This window comes from Trachinotus anak, unplaced genomic scaffold, assembly GCF_046630095.1.
Source record: "Trachinotus anak isolate AG129_WGS33_773 ecotype Australia unplaced genomic scaffold, CSIRO_AGI_Tana_v1 ptg000012l, whole genome shotgun sequence".
NCBI classification, from domain to species: domain Eukaryota; kingdom Metazoa; phylum Chordata; class Actinopteri; order Carangiformes; family Carangidae; genus Trachinotus; species Trachinotus anak.
In genome coordinates, this window is record NW_027273863.1 from 21,883,640 (window position 1) to 21,906,364 (window position 22,725).

The following is a 22,725-nucleotide window of genomic DNA, read 5'->3' on the forward strand; positions in this document are numbered from 1 at the left end:
AAACAGCAAGTTTAGTTTAGTTTAGTTGAACTTGCAGCTCTGGAGCCTTCAGTTCAGTTTGTTTGGTTACTGTGAGAATAGCAGTTGGCAACATGAATAAAATCTATCATCTATCTTTCTGAACATTAAATTGAGAAACATAGAAACACATATGACCATAAAATCAGCTCTGTTGTTAATAATCAGTAGACAAATCTTCATTGGCTCACGGTATCTACAGTTGTGTGCAAAAATTACATATTTTGTTGATCAGCTGTTTTGTTAGATTAATTAATTGTTTAAGGTCATTGTTTTTATGCAGAGATATAGAAAAATGAAACTAGGCATTTTTCATTTGCTGTTTTATGGAGCAAACAAACTGAGAAAATAATCAGCAGATACATTATGCAAGAAAATAATAAGTTGTCATCACACTAGATGAGTTAGGTGTGTGTTGAAATAATATTTCTATTGTGATTAATGTTTCTTTCAATTCTATAATGTTTTACACCGCCATCAATCATTTTAAAGCTTCTAAACCTGCTGTTTTCCCCTCATCTGAACTTGTGACAAAAATCTTTTGACATATTTGCTAAAAGCGAAGTGTCTTGCTAAATGTTATTTCCTGTTGTAATTTACCTGATAAAGTTGTCAGGAGTGTCATGCTTTGGTTTGTTGACTTGACCAGCTTGTGATTGACAGAGCGCGTTGTCGTCGTTGCTGTTGGTTGAAGGGATGTGGAAGAGTTTATGTTGTCACACTGATCTTCTTTTTTCTCTTTTTTAAAATCCTTTTAATGGAAACGTTGAGTTTTGACATTAAGTTTTTTGAGATGAAAAACTGAAAAGAAAAGATGAGGTTAGATAGAGCGTTTGTTCAGGGATGTTTTCCGATGTGGTCATGTGATACCAAAGAGGTGATTTGCTCTTTGCAGCTTTGTAGTCTTTGAAATGTGCAGGGCAGGGTTTAAGGTTGAAAAGGTGCTGATGTGCTGCTTGTTTTATAGTTTTCATTCGCTCTAGACTGTAGAGAAGCTCTGATGTTGGTGTATGAGTGTGCAAATGACTGAGAGTTTTGCAAATGTGATGTGAGGTTTATGTGTTTTACAGATTCACCCATTATCCTGTAACGATGCTGATTCAACCGCTGAAACACACAGTACTGTAGTCAGCAGCCTGGTATGAATCTGACAGTTTAAATAGTTTTAGATTCAAAGAGAACTCTGTGTTGTTCATTACTGTTGAAGATGAGGGACAGACAGGCTGACTGTGTTTACCTCGGCCCATTAACAACATCATCATTCATCATTAGGTTGCTTTAATAAACTGTCTGGAGCTGTTAAAGCAATTAGATTTTAATCAAATACAATCTAGTCCAATATTTGAAAATTGCAAATAATAAGGTCTAGAGATGCAACTAATGATTATTTTCATTATCACATAACCTCCCACTTTTTCACTATAAATCATCTGATAATCTGGTCTAAAAATGTCCAAAAACAGTGAAATATGTCCATCGCAAATCCCCACACCCTGAGGCGATGTCTTTAAATTGCTTGTTTTGTTCAGCCAACAAAGTTGAAAGTTATTCAGTTCAATATTAGAAAAGGCAAAGATACATTTGAGAAGCTGCAACCAGTGATGTTTTTTTATTTGTTAATCTGCTTATTGTTTCAGCTCTAATCAGGTCAATGAGAGTAAACTTTGATCATAAATCATTTCTTTCAGAAAAGTAGTTGATAAGTTCTTTAAAGTACAGAGAAAATAAAGAGAAAATATAAAGTAATAAGAAGAAAAACAAACTAAAGAAACATCAGAAAAGTTAATTTTCAGTACTTTAGTTTCAGAAGTCACCAGCTGTGTTTTCTTCTTGTATTTATCCTCATGTAGGTGTGAGGATTTAAGAAAAATTTCCTCTCCGCACAGTGAACATGGCTGTATAAAAGAAATAGAATATGCCACTGATGTCATTATAGTCACTTTACCGCTGCTGGTTGTACCTGCATCAGTTCTGTAATTATATATAATCACAGCCAAGAACATCTTGTCTGCTGTTACCATAGCTGTATCAGGTCCAGACAAGAGCGTCACTCTTACCCAGTAATAGTGTTGGACTTTGTGTCTGTGGGTGTTTTTTGCAGTGAAAATCAGTGTAATATAAAGTTTGTGAAAAGTTATTGACTTTAGAAAGTTTAGGTGAGAGTTATGTAAAATGATATCAAACTTAAAGTAAGTTAAATATAGTCTACACTTAGGTTCAAATTTGTTTGTAATATAATACAATTCTGGAAATGCTTGGATAGTGTTGGTGCTTATTTGCTTTATAAAGTTTTTTTTTTTTTTTAAAACAGAGGTTCTTAGTAACACTTGTCTTTATGTCTGTTCACAGCAGAAACCACTGTACGACTGTACCCAGCAGCAGAACAGCTCCAGCAGAGACCATCCTTCCTGAGCTCACCAGGAAATCCACTCAGAGCTTCACCAAACTCCAGGTACTTTTATCCATTTTTAAGCTTATTGTTAGACACAAGGTACTTTAAAATATATAGTTGTATTTTTTGTAAGAATTTCATACTAATTCAATTAACTTCATGATTGCTTTAAAGTAGTATTAATAGTCCTGAATCCTACACTGCTACACCTTTGTATTAGTAAACTGTGGGAAAGTAAACTTTGTCACCAGTCACTTCAGACATGACTGATTAAAAAAAAAAACTCCTAGTAACAAAACAAAACATAGCAAAAACATAGGATTGTATTATTTTTACTGTATCCAAAAGTAATGCCTACTCTTTTTTGGATATAATTTAGTCTGTGAAATGTTAAAAAACATTTTAAAATAATATCAACTTCACAAAGCATAGCGTGATGTCTTCAGGTTTGTTTGTTTTTTTGTTTAACCAAAAGTCCAAAAAATATTACATTTACAATGATTAATGAAATTATATCAATTATAAAAATAGTTGTAATTTTTTCTTTCAATTTGATTATTAAATAATTGTTTAACCTTAATTAGTTCTGTTAATAATGGAAAAAAATCTCATATTTTACAATAATGATTACACAAGGCCAACATGCCTTAACTGCAAAAAATCAATTTTTGTCCATCTTGTGTGGAACAATAGTGAAATGTTAATGATTTCCATGTTAACAACTTACAGTATGAGCACGTTCATTGACATGTGTTTGCTTTATTTTGCATTATGTAGCAGTTTAACTCCAACTCAAACAACATGAATGCAACACTTCAGAACCGTTAGATTCATTTATTTTCAAGTTCTCTGACCTACAGAGACAGAAACATGTTGGTTCTCAGGAAAAGCAAACAAATATCCCAGTAGTGAAACTTGTGAATATTACCCCTCTAATAACAGCATTTAACCAGGTGCATAGTTAATAGTTCATCGGCTTATAAAGAAAAACGTGTAAACAACAGTGACACTGTAAACAAAACCATTTCCAAATAAAAAAACAGAACTTCACAGCTTTATGACTGACAGAGAAAAAGAAGTAAAAACACATCATTGGTAACATGAGTTAGTGTTAGAACAAAACAAACTGAGTCACTACCATTAAACTCAAAACAGAGAAACTAAATCTAACTGTCAAGATCAACTGTTCACAATAAAGGAGTTTTTGCTCAAATGTGAACTTTTCTGAAACGTTTTGGTTCCACAGCTTGATCCCATCACGAAGCTCATCTGTTGTACCCATCAACACAGTAAACCAGCAGGGGTCCAGTTATTGACAATGAGGCAGAAGAGGAAGACTAACAGTGATCAGGTAAGAACTTGAATCACTTCTGATCAGATGCAGATTGTTGTTTTAATTATACAAATGTTTCTCTCAGGCAGAGCTGCTTTACAGTAGAAATAACAGGCTCTGTATCAAACCTCAACACTTATTAACCTTCTTATTTGATACCAATCGAAATCTGTTTGTATCAAAAGTTGTCTTTGACTTCCCGTGCAGACTTTTTAATTTGTGCTGAAAGGATTAGTTTTTCTTTTGATCATCTGTTAATTAAAAAAATGATTAATCAGGCACAACCTCCAAATATTCAGTGTTTCCTGCTTCAACAATGTGAAAATTTGCTATTTTTCTGTGTAAACTGGACAAAACAAGACATTTGAAGATGCTTTTCTCGCCCTTTTCTAAAGTTTTATAGACCAAATTATTAAACTGGTTTATTGATAACAAAGACGATCATTAATTGCAGCCCTACAGTTATTCAATTTCAAAGAGTTCTTGATTTAGATTAGAATTTGACCAATGTTGAAGCAAAGTCCTTGGACAGCTGCTTTTGTTAAATAAAGAAATAGTCATATTATTGAACATTTCAAATGATACAAAGCTCTAAAAATAAAAGATTTGGTATCTTTAATAGGAGGTGGTTGCAGCTACTAGAAGTCATTAATGAAACTCTTTTCATAATTTGTCAATTAAATTTTACCTCAAAAGCAGCTCTGCCATTAAAAAAGACCTGTATAATTAAAGCTTCAATCTGCTGAAAGGATTTCAAGTTGTAAACATGTATAAATGTAAGGTGTTTTCACAGTTTTAGAGCAGAAGAAAGTCAAACATGGCTGAAAACACTGATGTTCCCTCAGAATTACCTCTCTGTTTCTGAGAGGAAAAATCCTTTCATCTCAGATTGAAGAATCACGAGCAAAGGCACCAACATTATGCAGATTGTCCTGTTATTTTTTCAGGTCCAAGAGAAGTCATCCTCCCTCCACTGACATCTGATCAGAGAATACACTGGGGAAAAATAGAAAACCGTCATTAGTCAGCACTAAAGCAAAATACATCTCTGTGCTTTAACTTAAGAGAGAAGGGCACAGTTTATTGTATGCAGTAACTTTAGCCTCAGCTGAACTGTATTAACCTTTTATTGGACTTGTGTGGCCATCGTTCGTGTTTTACTGTGATTTTATGTCTGTGTTTTTTTGGTAAACCATCCTCTAAAGAGCAAAACTTCCTGAGGGTACACTAAAAGTTTTAATCTATGCAAATGATTTTTTTTTTTATTGTAGGTGAGATGCTCCATGAACATCAGCTCTTAAGAATCAACAAAAGCAGGAACAACGCTTCATTAATACTCCACTGTGCACCAAAGAGCCTCAAAGCCAATTGAAATGGATCTAAAATGTGATAATAAAACAGCCTTGAGGAAACAAATGTTTGGCATTTTGGGAAATACCCTCATTACTTTGTTGCTAACTACTTACCCTCATTAATCAGAGATGATCTTCTTTTTGGCGGATTTCTTTTTCTGGAAATATAAAAAAAATTGCTGTGTAATAATTTGCAGAAATTCAACGTTTTTCTTCAGGCAAAACAAACAAACATGGGAATTAAGCTGAAAGTCAGATTTGGATGCCGACGTACCCGAGAAGCAGCTGTAGCATCTGGAGCAGGTTCTGTCTCCTCCAGTTTCTCCTTGAGTCTGTTCTTCTCTGCAAACATCAGTCAGCACAACATATGAAAATCAGCAAACCAAAAAAACTGAGCTGCAGCACTTTACAACACTTTGATTTTGTTTAAATTTAAACTATTTTGACTAAATATGTCACAAGTTAGACATTTTATGATGCTGGAGATCATGTTTGGGCTTTAGTTAAATTGTCAATCACTAGCAATTGATTAATAGATCTCTTATCAATCCTATCTTATCTGCTGTTGGTCGCTGTGCTTCAATAGTTTACTGAATAAACTATTAATCAGTAAAATAATAACAATCATCATTAGCCGTACAACTGATGTTAAAAAACAAAATCTTTTGACAACCAGAGAGTTTCTTACTTTTCTTCTTTGCAGGAATGTCTTGGCTCGCAGTGAGGGCAGTTGAATTCCCTGTCGTCTCCTCTTCTTCATCAGCCCTCATCATCTTCTTTTTCTTCTTCTTCTTCTTCCCTTCGCTTGAGTGTGCAGATGAGACCACTTCAAGTTGCTCAGCACTCGGGTCGCTCACCGCACCGCTTTCATCTTCCTCCTCCACCAGTCTCCTCTTCTTCTTCTTCTTCAGCTTGGTCTTTGGAGGCTGGTTTTCCTTTGAGGAATTCTCTTCTTGTTCAGTGTTCATTTTCTTCTTTGGTGTTTCGTCGTCCTGTGCAGCATCAGCTTTGGGTCTTTTGGTTGGTTTGGGCTGAGGCGTCTCATCCGCTGCCTCTTGGATCCGCTTTTGTCTGAAAAATGTTAACAAGTGATGTCTGTGAGAAATCTGAACATTAAAACCTTCATGGAGGTAGAATGTAGTGCAGACTGCATGACTTTTAGCTACTGAATCTATGTTTGATGTATTTCTTTTAAGATTCATATTCTGCAATATTTATTTTTATGAATGATTTTTTTTCTCCATTGACTTTTGATGCCAAAAAGGTGACATATTGTTAAGGTGTGTTCAGGTATGAGTGCAAAGTGAATTTTATAGGTGGTGTGATTGCATGTGACAGCGTTGCAAGTGGAAAATATTTCAACTTGAATGAAAAATGACGAGATGAGAAGGAAGGCAGTGGGGTCAGATAACTAGAGTTTCTTCAAAAGTTTTGATATCAGAGTGAAGATTTTCCCTCCAGATGTCTTAAGACCTATAAAAATTCCTCATAGTTTGAATAACAAGTTGTGTCTGATATGCTTTATTGGTAACACTTTCAATTTATTATCAAATATTCGCCTTAGAAGAATCATATCATTTGGTACTGATTACTGGGAAAACAGAGAGTGACCAGATGGTTAACATCTAAATGCTAAGCTAGCACAATCCTGAGACTGAGTCTAGCTCGCAGAATGTGGCATGGCTGTACAAACACACCGTCTGGCAGAAGAGAAGAATAAAGTTTCCAATAATAAATAAGTGAGTGATGAATATTCACTGGGGTCTGAATGGAGCAGTTTCTTTCACGGATATTCATGTGTGAGTCAGTAATAACCTCACAGCTAATTTAACTAAAATAACAGTCTCAGAGCTTTGTCTCTATTTTTCCTGTAACTAAGACCAAACTACATGGTTCTTCCAGGAAACTATATTAAAATTATGAGAAATTCAAAATGAAGTGTAAACTGTAAAATAAAGTGTTTTTCCATTAAAAAGTCCATTGACTAATTTTAAAAAAATCTTATGAATTAATGCAAATATTTTTCATTTCAAAAGTTTAACTACAGGTTACAAGACGTCTCTCTCTGACCCCCCTTTTGATGTATGTGCACATAGGCTTCAAGTATCCACACAACACCTGTGTAAAGTGCCCTAAAGCACTAAAAACATCTCTTCAAGAGTCGAACTCTGCACATACATCATTCTGAACAGTGAAGGTCAGACATCCAGGGGAAAGAGCATTTGACTGGAGGGGGAATTTCAGCTGCTGCACCAACAAACACACAGACGCCGTGAGGGGGAAATTCACCTCACATTAACTCTGAACACACCTTTGAGAGGGAAAAGCATATAAAGCTGTCATTTCAGTCACTCCTCAGCAGTGTTTTGGATCCCCGACTATGGTTTTGTAAATTCCGGACAAACGTCGGTCTCACTAAGTTTTATTACTGTTTTTTGTGCATGTTTTAACATAGAGATACCAATGAAATAAAGTCTACTGACTTCTTTCTGCCTGTGGTCTCAGTCTTTCCTGCTGGGGGGGAGTTCTTCTTCTTCTTCTTCTTCCTCATCATCATCTCCTCCTTCTTGTGGAGCCTCAGTCTCTTCTTCAGGCTGAGTTTCTTCCTGAGACGTTGTTTCTTCTTGGCCGAGGAGAGCTGAGAGGAGTTTCCATCTGCAGGAGCAGAGAAAGAAAACAATTCACTGAACTGATCAACTTATCATTAAACTGACAGGAATAATAAAATGTTACAGCTGCTGCAGTTTGATTAAATATTCCTGGTAAAGAAATAAAAGAAGAGAAAGTCTTTGACTCTTTCTACCTGTTGCGTCCAGTTTATTGCCTGTGCCTTCGTCGCCCCCTGCTGGTTTTTCATCAGACTGCACCACCTCTTTCTTCTGTTCTCCTTCCTTTTTTTTCTTCTTCTTCTTTTTCTTTTTCTCTGTTGTTTCTTCCAGACTCACAGGATTCTCCACCTTCTCCTCCACCACTCCTGCTGCCTCCGTCTCCTCCTCTTCCACATCATTAACCTTCTTCTTTTTCTTTTTTATTTTGTTTTCCGGAGAAGTGACAGGAGTTTCTTCACCTTTCTGATCCACTTCATCTCTCTCCCTTTTCCTTTTCTTGGCCTTCTTCTCTGATGGAGTTACCTGAGACACCACCACCTCCTCCTCCTGCTGCTGCTGCTGCTGCTGCTGCTGCTGCTGCTCCTCCTCCTCCTCCTCCTTTCTTTTTTTGTCTCGCTTCTTCTTTTTGGCAGACTTGGAGGTAAGAGGAGTGTCACTGAGTGTGTCTATGGTGGATGTGTCTGTGGTTGGTGTTTCTTCAGTTGTCTCTGTCTCCTTTTTGTTCTTCTTTTTCTTTTTCTTGGGCGTCCTCACATCTTTGCAGGACTCAGCCTCCGCAGGGAGCAGTTGGCTGGTTTCTCGCTCGGCTGCTTCACTGTCTTCGACTTGAATGTTGAGGATGATGGAGTCGTCTGGGTCTGTTTGTTCTTCTGCAGCCGCCTCCGTCGCCTTTTCTACAGCAGAACAGGATAACAGATGGAAGATATTTTTCTTTCTGACTGCTTTTGAGGACGCACAGTATGTATGAATGTAAAGGACGTTTCTTGTGTAGTCGCTGTCGTCCCAATTTTGCAGAAATAGGACACAAGACAAACAAGAAAATGGCACAAGAAAATGACACAATCTGTGTCTTTCTAACTTTCAAAAACACACAGGGAAGTGCAACTGCATAAATTATCTTTTTTAAATCCAAATAAGCTTTTTTTTTTTAAATTTTTGAAATGCCATGTGTGTGTGTGTGTGTGTGTGTGTGTGTGTGTGTGTGTGTGTGTGTATGTATGTATGTGTATATATATATATATATATATATATATATATATATATATATATATATATATATATATAAAAAAGAATGTAAATTTATGCAGCAAGGCTAACTCTAATCAGATGGAGTACCTTTGTAAGTATGATGTTTCTACTATGATGTTCTTGAGTTATCATCTGAATCAGTTCCCTCCTAATTAAGATAATTAGCAGAGATTTTTCATATCAACTTGTTTGTCTTTGTAAACTACACATCTGGTATTAGTCTGAACTTCACTTAAAGTGTGAAGGAGTTTCAGGAAACCAGCGTCCCCTCATTAAAATGCAGAAAGGTGCTTCAAAATCTAATCAGATCATCTAACTCAACCTTATCCTGCCACAGACACAAAATGTATTCAGCCCATTAAAGTGTAAAGATAAAAGATTGTATTTGATAAAGAAAATGTTAAAAAGGTTGTAGTGTTGTGTGTCTTGATTAAAGCATGATGCACAAGAGAAAGGTAGTGCAGTGTGTTTTAAATCTGTGTTACCAGTGTCGCTGATGGGAAGGTCACCGGGGGTTGTCAACGTCTCCGTCTGGTTCTCTGACTTCAGTGGAGACGTGAGGTCACACTGAGTAAAACACACACACTGTCACTGTTTTTGTTTCTGTGCTTATGTTTAGATTGTTAGTATCTCTGTGCTCCTGGAAAAGGCCCAACAGCACTGGTACCTTGGATTTCTCCTCTTCCTCCTCCCCTTTCTCATCCTCTTCATCCTCTCCCTCTTTTGGATTTTCAGAGTCACTGTCGGGATCTGGAAAAGATGAAAACACAGCCGCCTTCTAAACTCTGTCCTCTTACGCATCTTGTTAGGACACCAGGATTTAAGTGTTTACCAAACATGACATTTAGAGTCAAACTGAAAACATCCTACTTTAATCCTTAATCTAACTATTACCACACAATAACTGTACTGGGGGAACTGAGGCCAAGCTGAATCTTATTCAAATAAATTCACTGCTACCAACTTGAGATTGAGGGGATTTAATAAATGCCAAATAATATTATGTAGCACTACCTGCACTTTGCTCTTAAATGTAGTTGCCAAACCTCTGAACCAAGCACAACAGGCTCGACCAAAAGACACAACAGCAACGGTAACACAATAAGTTTCTAAACAAAAAGCTTTGTTGTCATAGAAACAAAAGCACTGGTGGAAATATTTAATGATCGCAGCGATTATTGCAACGCAATTAAGTGAGTTTAACCTGAGTTTGACAAGCTTAAGTTTCTGCACCAAAGTCAGGAATCAGCTTAAAATACTTAGTAAATGAGGCGACTGTGCTCCAGATGACTGTGATTCTCAGGCTAGTCATCGCTCCACTTTGCTTAACAAGATCTGACAGGCTTAACAAACCCCTTTGAGAAGTTAAACAAGTGACTGACGTTGTGGAAAACTCCTCTGAGCGGAGCTGGCAGAGCCGTTTCTCTGCGCTTTGGCAGCAATCCTTCAAAAACCTTTACAAGTTGTGGCGCCAAGGCCTCAAGGTAAAATCTTCAACTTCAGGTCTTACATTCTTCTCTGTTTCCTCTGTCTGCAAATATAAATATCTAAAACTTCTGCACTGAAGGAGCTAGATACACAATGCTGCCAACAAAAAGGAAACTGAGTATTTCAGCTTCTTTTATCTCATAAATAAAATGGAACTAAATGTGTGTTAGTGTATCTGTTTCCTGTAGGAAACAGGTTAAGTTGTGATTCATCATTGAAAATGAATTTTAAGACTGGTGGGCAACTCTTAAGGTCAGTTCATCCAAATTACAAAAAAAAATCTCACATATGTACACACAGTTTTCATAGTGACTGGTTTTTCAGAATAAAGTAGTTCCACTGAAACAGAATAACTGGGACACTTCCTGGAAAGAAATGTCGTCATTGAAAGTTTAAATGGTGAGTGACACAAAAAATATGCTTTTCCATTGTATCGAGGTGAAGCAAGAAATCTCAAACAAATTAAAACAACCAATTTAGATTAAGTAACAATGCCAGTGTTTATGTGTGTTTTTTGGTTTGTTTGTTTTTTTATAAAAATAAAAAATCCCCTTTTCTCTGAATTTTAATTGTTCATCCAAGGAGACGAGATAAAAGCAGGAGCTGTATAATTCATGACATTAATAAAAATATAGGACATAATGATATGTACAGAAATTAATTTAAGTCACAGTTTAAGTAAAAATACAAAACATTTTATTAGATCCAGCTTCTTGATTAATGGTAAAATCAACATCTTTAGGTCTGGGTGGGTGTTACAGAATTTTTTTTCTTTTTTCTTTTGACATTTTATGAATCTAACAATTATAGTTAAAGCCCTAAAACATTTACTTAAACAAAACAGAACTTGAAACGTTCTTATATGACCTTCCCACGCCTGCAGCAACAGGAAGACATTTAAAAACCTGAAGCTATCCTGTGGTCTTTGATGAGCGGCTCTGAGGCTGTAATAAAGAAAACAGTGGCTCTCTTCACTGAGGCCTCTGAGCAGCTCCTTCACAACAGCTTGTGATTCTCGTCAGCGCAGTGAGAAAGAGACAGAAAAAAAATGCCATACATAACAGGTAAAGAACAACCTGGTTATCAATCAGCTATTGGTTGTTCATACCTGCAGGGGGCGGGGCTTCACTCTCTGCTGGCTGCTCATTGGTCTCCTCAGCTGTCAGGTCTGAGCTGCTGGGCTCGGCCTGACCGGACGTCTGCACGGAGGAGTCAACAGGTCAACAACAGTCTCCAACACCAGACACCAAGAGTCTCTCAGTTTTTTCCCCTTCATTCATTTACTTATTATTTGGTTTTATTTGTATTTTATTTAGTTTCTCTTTTTTTTTTTTCTTTTTGTTTTATTAACTCCCATCACTCACCCTGGGTGAATGTTGGACCAAAAAAGGTTCTGTGTTCAAATATCAACACATATATAAAGAGAAACTACAACTGCACCTCTGCAGCGCCGCCTTCCTCATCCGCCGCCTCCTGAGCGCAGGGAGGTGTGGCCTCTGTTTGATTGACAGCTGTCTGCTCTGATGCAGAGGTTTCATCTGCAGCATTAGAGGCGTCCATGGCTGCTTCAGACTCCTGAGGAAGGAAAACAGGGCAGAATAAACAAACTTATCATCATATGTAGATTCAGAGTCAATTTAGGGTATTTTATTATTTCTAATCTTCTTCTCTAGGTGTCACGATGTAGTCTGTGTTGTTGTTCTTGTGGAATTTGGCCATTTCCCTTCAGGATTAATAAAGAAAAATCTAAAGTTTCTAATATTGCTTTTATTTTCTAAAAAGTGAGGATTTCAGAATAATTCTAGAAGATAAAAACTTGGTTCTCATCTTCATAGTTTCCAGTAATTATTATAACTTTGTATCCACCAAGTTCATTTCTATGATCCGGAAAAATGATGAAATCTCTTCAACTAAGTCTCTTGGGGCAAGAAACAGGAAGAGTCAGACAATTAGACAGTTTCGACCAACAATTTAAAACCACATTATTCTGATGTAACACTGGCACACCCAAAATGTTGGTATCAATCTCCTCTTGCAGTGGAAAACTACGCACACAGTTGAAAGTTGAACCAGAAGTTGCTGTAAACTGTGACAGATGTTTACAACAAACAGGGTCATTTTACCGTTAATCTGACCTGTGGTTCCGTTTACAGCAGGTCTCAGAGTCTGACTCTGTTTTTGTCTGACTCATTCTGAGTGATGTGGCTTCATTTTCACATCTGAGCAACAAACTTGGTGGGTACAGTGATTTCAGTACTGATGAGAATAAAAGACAGAATCAAGTTGTAACGAACCGTCCTGAACCTGCTGCCACTTTCATCTACATATACATATGGAAACAACTAAAAGCTGAACAACCACCAGTTACATCACGAGGTGCAGAGGCCGAGGGTTTGGACTTGGAATTGCTGCAAAGTCTTGATATTGAAAATCAGTAAAGTTAAGAAATTAAGTCTGAATCATTGTTTTTAATTTAGTGTGCAACCCAGGAACCAGCTCAAGTTCACATCAGCTGGAGCCAGACTTCAACAGGACGTAGTCGACAAACACAAAGGCAACTCTCTGAGGGCGTCTTTCAGCACAGTGGTGATTTGAGCTAAACGCTAATTATGTTACACATGTTCACTGTCAAGCGTGTTAGCATGCTAATTGCAATACAGCTGAGCCTGATGGGGATTAGTCTGCAGACCAAAAGTACTGGAACAATAAATCATTTGACCTGATGTTGTTGTTAAAGGAAAAGTTAAAGGTTCATCAAAGTGAACATGTGCGTTCAATTTCTCAGCCAGTCGTGGAGACATTTTACTCAAAGTTGGGGAATCAGTAAAGTAATTAGGATGAACGTCTGTGCCTGTCCACCTGATAGATGATGAAATATTTCACTTGTTGTCCTCCTGCAGACACTGAAGTCTGTAAGTTTCATAGCCATCATTAAATAGTTGCTGAAGTACTTCAGTCGGGACCAAAGTGGTGGATCGACACCGTTATCCACTCAGCCATGTCTCCTGTGTTGCTACAATCTTATTTAAATAATATAAATGTACAGAGGTTAAAGTTAACATTTCTGTTCAGGTTGGAGTTTCAAATTATTCAAACTGATAACTGTATAATGTGCAGTAGTTCACTCGTGTCCACAACAGCTTGCAGGGGTTCGCTGATTTGTAAAAGAATCTTTAAAAAGACCACTGGCTTGTTGCAAACAACATTTTCATTCCTACCAGCAACAGGTATGGTGACATTTAATCCCAAACCTCCACGAGCCAGAATAATCTTAAAAAGCTCATGAGTCAGCAAGAAAAACAATGTGCAGTGATTTCTACTGGAAACTCAACAGCACAAACAATGCACCTCAGCCTGTTGCAATCCTCTGCAAAATAAGTTTCAGATGTGCGGAGGGTGAGCCGAGGAAACGGAGGCTCAGCTGAGCCAAGAACCAGCAGCTACTCCTGTTTTTATGAGCTGGGGTTAAAACTAATTAAGAGTTCTGCTCATTTATTCAGTACAATTTGGTGGAGGAGGATGAAACTACACAGCACAGGTAGGAGTTAAAGAGAAGCTGTTAAAATGTGAGACAAATTAAAACAGTGCAAAGCAGCAGCTCAAAGATGTTATGAACACGTGCTTACTGATGCGTAACGAAGGAGAGAAAACTGAGCATCAGGGCAGAGAGCAGAGAAAACGTCTGATCAAAAGGCTCTTTTTGCTGGACAGGTACTGCAGGAGGATTTCACTGAAACTATGAGCTGCCAAAACTGATTAAAAAAAAAAAAAAAATACAGGCAGCACTTAAAAGCAAAAAAGTTTTTATGTTAATGGGAGGAAGGAACTTGCACAACCACATACTTCAGATACAGCCTCGGGTCACAAACCTGCTTTGGCTCATCCTGCACCTCTTCACGCTGCTCTCTGCTCTCACCGCCTGAGCTGGAGGCCGCGGGTCGATCCTCAGTCTGATCAGAGGCAGCTTGTCCGGGGTCGACCAGGCTGGAGCCGCCCGGGGTGGGTTCAGCCGCTTCCTCAGAGTCCGAGGAATCCGAGCCGGAGCTTTCTGCCCTGTTAGTCGTCTTGGCAGATGCTTCAACAGGAAATGACTGGAAAATATGCACAAGCAGGCACTTAGAGGCTGGAGCAGGGACAGTTAGCCTGTTAGCCGTGTTAGCAGCTCTCCTTTCCCAGAGGTCACACACAGTCTGATGGTTTCAGAAAGCTGAACTAAACACACATGAACAACTTCTTCTTGAAACTACATTTCACAATTATTCAACAAACAAATGTAGATAACAAGACTTGGAGCTAAATGCTAGTGGCAGGTATAATATTTACCATCACTGTGTCCCAGATATATACAATATACTGAGTCTAAGCATCTTCTCAGTGTGTAGTGTGTTCACACTGGAAAAGGACACAATACTGCTACAGCTGATTTGTGAGTGTACTGTTTTAGGAAGTGGACGAGCAGCTAAAACAAAAAACAAAATGTAGGTGACGGTGAAACAAATCTTAAAAAACAAACAAACAGACATAAAGAGTTTCTTTCTTCTGTAGACTGTGTAGAATTGATATGTGGTATGAATCTGGGACACAGCTATAGTCTTAGTTTAGCATGTTAGCATGCTAGAGTTTGCTAATTGGCACTAAACACAGAGTACATTTTTACAGGTATTTGGTCATAAACTAAAGTACTGGACACATGGAAACTGAGGCCTGATGTTGGCCCTGGATTTTAAAAAAGTCAGAGGATCAGAATAATAAAAAAAAAAGTTTTTCCTGAGGGAAAATGAATGTGTGTATTAAACTTCATTGCAATCCATGCAGTACTTTCACTAGTTCATTCAAAACCACAAAGGTTTACCTCATGGTGGCGCTAGAGGAAAAGTCAGAGGATCATGAACGTCTGGACATAATCTCATGGTAACTCATCACACAGTTAGTGAATCGTTTCCATCTGGACCAAACGGACAAAATGACCAAACCGACCGAGAGCAATGACACAGACAAGATCACCCCGTGAAAATCCTGAAGCCATAACTGGGAAAATAACATTTGTTAAACACATAATGTCAGCTATGTTTGGCAGATTATATTAAACGTATCGTCTGATTTAATTTGACCAGATGGAGGTGGGACAACAAAAGTAACTAAAACCAAAACTCTGTCTGCTTTTAATTGTGTTCAGTAGAAACATCTTTGTTCTGTTAGAACAGTGAAGCTGCTGTTCTCGTCTGAGCAGAGGGAGAAAACTCCTCTGCTGTCAGACACAAAGCAAAGTTATCAGGGCTCCAGCAGTCGTAAACAAAACCAGAGTGACACACACACACACACACAATCTGTCTCAGAAGATTATCATTCCGTCACACACACAGTTTCTGTCCAAACAGCATTATCCACTGCATCGCTGGGCCAACATAAAGGAACGGACGGACACACACACACACACACACACACACACGATTAAGATAACAACAGAGCAAACTAACACAAACTATCCGACACAGGATAGACAAGTGAACATAATGTAATGTGTGTGTGTGTGTGTGTGTGTGTGTGTGTGTGTGTGTGTTCCAGAAGCATAAAACAACACTGCAGCTACTGTTCATCTATCAGCACATTATTACAGTGACTGGACGACAGTTATCTGTGTGTGTGTGTGTGTGTGTGTGTGTGTGTGATCATGACAGTGTCTCCTCCTACTGTAGCAGAGTCCAGGACTTTTTCCTTGTGGTTTAGATCCAGAGAACAAAAGCTCAGTCGTCTCTTCTGTCGAGTTTTTTTCATTTTCTAACATTTCTCCATCACATTTCATCGCCTCAGTTTTCTTTTGTATAAAAAAAATATTACTGCATTAATCTTTCATCCTGTTTGATGAGGTCCCATCATTCAGCCGCCCCCCCCCCCCACACACTTTCCCTGTGTTGCTCTAAACTTGAAAGTTGATGTTATTTCTGATGTACTTTGTATTTTGTGTTGCAAACTTTATGTTCTAAGATTATCTCATCCGCCCTTCGTATTTTGAGGTTAATCAGAAATGAGATGCAGTTCATTGTTTTCTTGGCTGCAGCTGCTCAATTCATCCTGACGTCCTGGATTTTTGAGTGTATGACCTTCATCTTTTCCTCCATGAGGTATCTGACTTTGTCTCATTTTTCTTTGAATCTGCTTTGGATTAGATGTGTGCATTTCGGATGACATGAAGTCATAGTAACATAATTAGTGATTTTATTGATCAAGAAAACACACATTTTTTCCAAATGAGGGCAGTGGATGATGGTTGCTGCAGACATGGCCGCAACCAACTGGTCACTGTTCTCAGTATTTCCTGCATACGTCAGTACAGGTGCCAATCTCATCCCCTGGCAACGGAGGTACACAGCTGCAGTCTGCTGACAAAAAGACGACGCAAGCAGCACACGAATGGAAAGACAATAAAACGGTGGGAAAGCAAACCAGATTAGGTGGCGAGGGAGTGATCTAACTCTGGTTCAAACTCTGACAAACACTGCGTGAAAACAGCCTGAAGTCAAACTTGGCTTTCACGGCAGCAGCTGAGGGTTTAATGCCCTCCTCAACAGCTGAGGGAGGGGACAACACTTTCTTCTTCCCACCCTCACTTCAGAGGTTTCAGGACAGAACAACCCAAACCCACTTCTAATGACGCGAGGTTCTCACCTCCAACTCTGTTTTCGTTCCCTCCTCCTTCTGCTCCCCTCCCTCTCCTCCGTCAGAGGGGTCACAGCCCTCATTGTCCCTGAGTGTTGTTTGAGCTTCACCTGCAGCTTCCAGCAGCTGCTCAGAGACGGTGTCAGTGTCTTTCCCCACACAGCTGAGCTCTGCGCTGGATGACTCCACAGCATCGGCCCCGAGCCCTGACAGAGGACGGCAAGATACATACAGTGTTTTAGAGGAGTCACACAGGTACCAGGGTTAATGCTGAAAACTGAAAATAAAGATGAAAAACAGCTGCAAAATATTATCAGAAATCTAATGTTGTTGTCTTGTAAACATGTAAAACCAAAAATTTTTTTTTTTTTTAAATGTTTATCACAGTTTCTCAGATCTAAGATAGGAAAGATAAGATATAATTAAGATATCAATGTTTATAGTGTAAAAGAAAAAAAGAACGCACACACACAGAAAACAAACACAACAAATAAATAAATACGTTTTACCTGGTGAAGGCTTGGTATCCACATTATCTTCTTCTGCAGTGTTTGGTTTGGTGTCTGTGCCCTCTTCTTCTTCGCTGGTGGCAGGTTCTGGTTTGATGCTCTTCTTCTTTAAAGCTGAGTCATCTTCTGTCTCCTGCTTGGCGTGATGGGCGAGAGAGCACAGCCTACAACACACACACACACACACACACACACACACACACACACACACACTAATCAGATATTTAAGCTAGATATTTAAGTTTATAAAATACTGTTGTATTGGCCTGAATATAAGAGAGTACAGAGATCCTGGGCTCTTGTTACACTTTGGCCCGTTAATACCATCAGTCATTGTTTGAACGCCACAGTCTGAATATTGTTGACCATGTTCTTCCCTTTCTGGCCACAATTTACCATCTTCTTTTTTTAAATATTTTTTTTTATATGGAAATATTGACCTTTATAAAATACAGCCAGCATATATTTAAATAAATAATTCTTCCTTTTTTCTTAAACAATAAACAACAAATACCCTCTATCACAAAGCAAAAGTTGTCTCAAACTGGTTTCAGTGACCTCCCCAGTCTCCAGACCTGAATCCAGTAGAACACCTTTGGGATGTGGTAGAACAGGGGATGAACGTGCAGCTGACAGATCTGTAGAAATGATGTGATGCAAATCATGTCAAAGTCTCAGAGGAAAGTTTCCAACATCTGGTGGAATCCATGCCACAGAGGACTGAGGCCGTTAGAGGAAAGAGAGGAACTTACCAGGATTAATCTGGTGATCCTAATAAACTGCTCAATGACTGTATATAGATACTGTGCAGCTTTAGCATGTAGTATGGCTTTGGGACACAGCTCAAGTCTTGTAGAGGTTGTCAAGTGTAGGAAGCCCAGTTTAACCTGCAGGACTCTCTGAAGGCTAAAGAGGAAATAAACTGTGAACGTCTGCAGAAACAGACCAGACACCAAATGACCAGACAAACAGCCAGGAGTCACTGATGAGCTGTAAAAAGACAGCGTGAAACGTGTTCACAGCCAGACGACATTAATCTGACAGGAGAACATGAGAGTGAGAGACTTATTAACAGGAGGAGAATTAGTTCAAGTTGGAATCATACTTGGACAAGCTACACTAATGTGGGATTTCCATTCTGCTTTAAACGAAGTGTTTCATAGTTCTCGTTTAGCACAGAGGAGGATTTTACCTTCGGACTAATAGTCTCTAATGGAAACTAACTCATAAACTGTTGATCTTTTTCCAAGAACAGCAGTAGGTAAAAGGGGGCCGTCTTATATTCAGGCCTGTGCCACATATTTACATTGATTGGTTTAGATTCGATTTACTTTAGTACAAGAACCACATTGGAAAATCAGCAATTTCAGACAGGGCTCTTAAACCTTCTTAAACATTCAATTCAAGAATTTTTCAAGAACTTTCCAGACCCAATTCCCCCAAATTCAAGGACACAAGACAGCATCGTTTCACACACAGATCAAGGTTATAATAAAACTATTAAACTTAAACAATTTTTATAATGAGAACAAGCAGCTTTAAAAACAAAAAGAACAATTAAAAACAGAAAGAGGCTTGACTGTGTGAACTGTGCTGAGTCACCCAGTAAATAATATTTACTGATGTTGAGGAAAAAAAAATTCATATATGAACTTAAGTTTCTATTTTTGCACTGAATATAAACGTTCAAGCACTTTCAATAACTCAAAACTTTCAAAGCTTTGAAAAGCAATTTCACAAACTTTTAAGGTTTTCAAGGACCTGTTGAACCTCTGATCAGATGATGTCATTCATTCATTCATTCATTCATTCAGCCATTTATCTGCTGCACATTTAATCCTTTTCTGGGTGGCAGGGGTTTGAAGCCAATCCCAGAATACACTGTGCAGAAGAGCCGGACAGTCATTCAGAGGGAGAGCAACACACACACACACACACACACACACACACACACACACACACACACACACACACACACACACACACACACACACACACACACACACACACACACACACACACACACACACACGCACTTCCATCTTTGTGAGGACACTCATTGACATAATGCATTCCCTAGCCCCTTACCCTAACCTTAACCATCACACCTGAGTGCCTAACCCTGACCCTGACCTTAACCTTAACCTAAACCTAATTCTAACCATAACTCTAAAACCAAGTCTTAACCCTCAAAATGTGATTTGAAGGTGTCTCAAAAAGTGAGGACCGGCCAAAATGTCCTCACTCTGTTAGTAAAATACTTTTTTTGGTCCTTACTATGTAGCAAGTACAAGTACACACACACACACACACACACACACACACACAGTGGGCTGTGTTAACTGCTGAGTTGTCATTATTTCAAAAAGCAAAGTCATAAAATCCAGTCATCAAAGAAAACACAGTAAACAACTCTTCATGCTCTTCATCTGTCTTAAGTCTGGTTTAAATCATCAAACTCTGAATATCCATCAACATAAACTCACCAAGTTGACTGAAAAGGATCCAACACTTTCCTCTCGAGTATCGCTGCCATTTCAGGATTTCATTCTTCAGTTTTTGGGGTTTTTTTTCTCTTTTCAGATTTTGATTCATGGGTTTTCTTTACACTTTGTTCTGTTTTCATCCTTACAAGCTCAGTCGAGCAGCTCACTGTACAGTAAACTATATTATCTACTTGCACTAATGTATAATGTAAGTGAGTCTGGGCCCTCTCATTGTAACTGTGTTTATTTAAAACATATAGGTGTTAGAGAGCCGGGTCTTAGCTTTAGTTCAGTTTCTCTTCTCATATCTTATTGTAGTTTAATGTTTATTATTTCTCTATGTAAATTGATGCTCGAGAAGGCTTTTATTTCAACCTGTTATTTAATGTACAAAGAAAAATAAGCGACGTGTTGCAATGTGTGACTTTCTGACTTACTTCATCCAGCCTGTGTAGATGTCATGTAGGTTGGAGCTCTCCTCTGGTGTCTCCACCTACACACACACACACACACACACACACACACATTAAAACCCATTAAATATGACCACGTGTACCACAGCGCTCAGCATTCACCAAATTTCTCTTGAAGCCACATTTTCCGAGTTTTTGACTGATTTCATCTGTAATCTAATGGCTCGACAATATTCCTGCTTCTGCAACCCAGCCAGAAAAAAAAGGTCTGAAAAGGAAACAGCAAATTTCCTGTGGTTTAGGAATCCTACCACTTTGATGCCGTACGATCCCGGAAATGAATCCATGCAGCAACATACAAAACTGGCAATATGAGAGTTTGTGAGGACTTTGAAGATTAGATGGGCAATGATGTCTCTGAAAAACACATTTTGTGAATGTTTGGCAGTTCTTCCAAAAACTCACATTTGTCAGCAACTTCTGACCAGGATATTCTCATCCTTCGAGCCTGAAACCTGAAACCTGGCGCTGACCACAGCTCGAGTTTCAACTTTACAAGACATGTGTGAAAAATGCAATAAGACGTTGGGACCACTTTTGGAAAAATGAGCTATTTTTATAGCTGGAACAACACAGTGACTTCATTTATAGGTTTGGATCAACTAACCAGCCTGAACGGTTTTTAATTTAGGAAACTTTATAGAATACATTTTAAAAATATGCTGAGAAACGAATGCAAGACATCAACTGAACAATGTGCAGCCTATGGCACATTGTGTGAGCGTGTCTGGTTGCATCATGACTCTGCATAAGCACATTGGTTAGACAGTTTAGGGTCGTAACTAATGATCATTTTAATCAATACTATTGTTTAAATGAATCAGTTCATCATTTGGTCTCTAAAACATCATAAAATTATCACAATTTCTCACAGATCAGAGTATCAACATTGTTTTTCCAACCAATAGTATAAAACCCCCAAAATCTTCCAATTCACTATAATGTAAAAAAAAAAAAAAGGGAAACTCAGCAAATAATTACAGTTAAGAACCAGGAGGCATCAAATGTTTGGCATTTCTGCTTGTAAAAACAACTTTAACCGATTCATCGATTATCAGAAATGATGCTGATTAATTTTCTGTGCATCAACCAACTCCTTAATCGACTAATCGTTGCAGTTTTTGTACTTTTGAACAATAATGAACCAGTGTAATCACTAAATGCTCCAAAAATGTGAGGAGGTTTTGAATGGGCTGGCAGTGTGCAGCAGCAGGCCTGCAGCAGGCTTGTTTTTACAGCCATGCAGCTCCTGTAACATTATGTTCTTTTGCTCCAGGAGGCCTGAACAAGGAGCCATGTGCTTTAACACACACAGGGCTGAGAGACCTGCAGCTCTCACACAGCAACACTGAGGCAAAAAAACACCCTGAAGTCATATTTTATTCAATATCTTATATATTATGCATAGCACGCATGCCCGCCCATGAAATAAGAATCAAATCATCATTATAATATTAGATTCTACAAAAACCAGGGAGGCAGGACCCAGTCAGGTCGGTTCTACACTGAATCAGGCTGCAAATGTTGACGAATCAGAGCAAACTTCTCACCTGAGTGACGTGTTTTTCCAGCACCTTCGCAGCTGTGGTGTAGCCGCTCACCTTCAGGTGCTGGTGGATGAGGAACAGCAGAGCGGCGTCCTCCTCCGCGGCCATGCTGCGGCTGGACCGGCTCCCCCGCTGCGAGACGGGACACAAGGAGGATTATTGACGAGTTACTCACAGCTCAGTTCACGCTCGCTATTCTGCCTGCGCACATGTGCACTGACGACGCCCCCCTCGAAATGCAGTATGGGAAGTGGTGTTTTTTTTTTAAAGGGAAGACTAGACGACTACAAAAGCATCTTCTGAGATTAGTTGTTTTATTAGCGTGAATGAAAACGAAAAAATTGACTTTTAACACATTTTAGAATAATAATAGGCCTAAGAAAAGACTTACAACAAATTTATACATATATATTATTATTTATTTATTTATTTTTATTATAACCACAGACAAAAAAAACTATTGAGCAACTGATTTCACTAGATTTAAAATAAAATTAAGTACACTAACTGTAAAATTTTAAAGGATTTAAGAGCAAGGATCAGTAGGACAATGGAAACATGTTAAAAAGTAAAAGAATAAAAAGTAGTATTTCCATATAGAAGCAAATATATG

The 22,725-nt window shown here is 38.4% G+C and overlaps 1 protein-coding gene across 2 annotated transcripts; it reads right to left on the minus strand.

The window, feature by feature from the left end:
- Positions 1 to 3,229: 3,229 nt before the first annotated feature.
- Positions 3,230 to 22,337, minus strand: LOC139628944 (uncharacterized protein DDB_G0286299-like). Of its 2 annotated transcripts, XM_071491168.1 has the most exons (15): positions 22,116 to 22,337; positions 20,530 to 20,585; positions 17,607 to 17,770; positions 17,107 to 17,303; positions 14,310 to 14,531; positions 11,881 to 12,015; positions 11,549 to 11,639; positions 9,620 to 9,702; positions 9,438 to 9,519; positions 7,899 to 8,597; positions 7,579 to 7,750; positions 5,784 to 6,166; positions 5,370 to 5,437; positions 5,210 to 5,253; positions 3,230 to 4,739 (listed from the first exon to the last, which is right to left on the minus strand). In XM_071491168.1, the coding sequence occupies exons 1-14, from the start codon at positions 22,218 to 22,220 to the stop codon at positions 5,215 to 5,217; spliced, it is 2,496 nt and encodes an 831-aa protein (XP_071347269.1). In that variant the 5' UTR covers positions 22,221 to 22,337; the 3' UTR covers positions 3,230 to 4,739; positions 5,210 to 5,214. The 2 variants fall into 2 exon arrangements, 1 of the variants encoding a protein (XP_071347269.1); XR_011692883.1 differs by having other exon boundaries at positions 5,210 to 5,437.
- Positions 22,338 to 22,725: the final 388 nt, after the last annotated feature.